The sequence below is a fragment of the Cyprinodon variegatus genome, unplaced genomic scaffold, assembly GCF_000732505.1.
Source record: "Cyprinodon variegatus isolate N-32 unplaced genomic scaffold, C_variegatus-1.0 Scaffold1321, whole genome shotgun sequence".
NCBI lineage: Eukaryota > Metazoa > Chordata > Actinopteri > Cyprinodontiformes > Cyprinodontidae > Cyprinodon > Cyprinodon variegatus.
This window is the reverse complement of record NW_015151774.1, coordinates 84,619-85,893: the sequence shown is the minus strand read 5'-3', so window position 1 is coordinate 85,893 and position 1,275 is coordinate 84,619. Positions and strand designations below refer to the sequence as shown.

Below are 1,275 nucleotides of genomic sequence, written 5' to 3'. Positions count from 1 at the left end.
TGGATGGATGGAGGGATGATGATGGATGGATGGAGGGATGATGGGAGGATAGATGGAGGGATGATGGATGGATGGATTATGGGTGAAAAGAAGGAAGGAAAGATTGATGAAAGAAGAAGTGAAAAAAGTGAAAGACAAAATGAAGAAGGGATGAAGTGAACCAGGTGAAGGAGGTAGGGAAAAGGCGTGGGGTCAGAGGTCGTCATGGAGAGGACGTACCTGTGAGGGCCAGGCCCAGCAGCAGCGCCCCCAGCAGGCTGACGCTGGGAATCAGGATGTAGAGCAGCAGCCGCAGGTGATTGGTGGAGCCCAGCTCCTTAGGACACGCCTCCTGCTCCATCCTGGCCTCAGGTCCTCCAGGACGATTCTGGGGGACCAGAAGAACCCCGATTAGGGGGCTGTCAGGACATGTTCACCCCCCATCACACCCTGTCTATTTATACAGCCTGGGGGGAGGAGGGGGGGAGAGTTTCCGTTGGACTCGCTGAAGTTATTTTTGTAGCGATATGACAAGAAGACACACAACACCCCCCCACCACCCCCCTGTGATTTATGGGGCGGGGGCCGCCTGATAACAGCTCTACTGTCACACTGATTCCCTCCAGCTGCATTTGGGTCCAGTTAGTTCTGAAGATACCGGTCCGGTCCACTTCAGCCTCTGGTTGGTCTTTAAGGGGAACCAGTCAGATCTGCTGGTCTGATACCGAGGAGTCCAGCTTTATACTGGTTCTGGAACCCAGCTTCAGAACCAGGCTGGTTGTGGTTCTACAGCCGTCGGAGGAGCTGATGGTTCTGATGGACCCGGTTCAGCTGAACACCTGCAGGCAGGGTGTCTGATTATCACCTGTTAGAGAGCAGGAGCTGCTGAGGTAAGGTGGTTCTGAGGAAAGTTCTGTAGAACCGAGGGGGAATCTGTCAGTTTATCAAACCCAGAGGGAAACAAAAACAAACCCAGAGAGTTTAACTCTGATCCTGGAGGACAGATGGTTCCGATTTAGGGGAATGAACCCGTTTATCACAGAACCACAGAACCGCTGGAACCAATCGGATCAACCCATGAATGTCTGATCCACATCTGATCACCAGGAAAGTATTATGGGCTGGAAACGCTTCCCTCTGGAAAACCAGAACCAGGATGAAACAGAACCTGGAACCCAGCGTAGAACCAGGCATAGAACCCAGCATAGAACCAGGCATAGAACCCAGCATAGAACCAGGCATAGAACCCAGCATAGAACCAGGCATAGAACCCAGCATAGAACCAGGCATAGAACC

General features: G+C 52.5%; 1 protein-coding gene across 1 annotated transcript in view; it reads right to left on the bottom strand.

Annotated features, from left to right (window-relative positions):
- Positions 1 to 1,275, bottom strand: part of LOC107102792 (atrial natriuretic peptide-converting enzyme-like) — a 23,171-nt gene that overhangs the window by 19,715 nt on the left and 2,181 nt on the right. Inside the window, exon 2 of the mRNA XM_015402224.1 lies at positions 220 to 367. Within this exon, the coding sequence (XP_015257710.1) occupies positions 220 to 367 (148 nt within the window). The remainder of the gene's footprint in view (positions 1 to 219; positions 368 to 1,275) is intronic.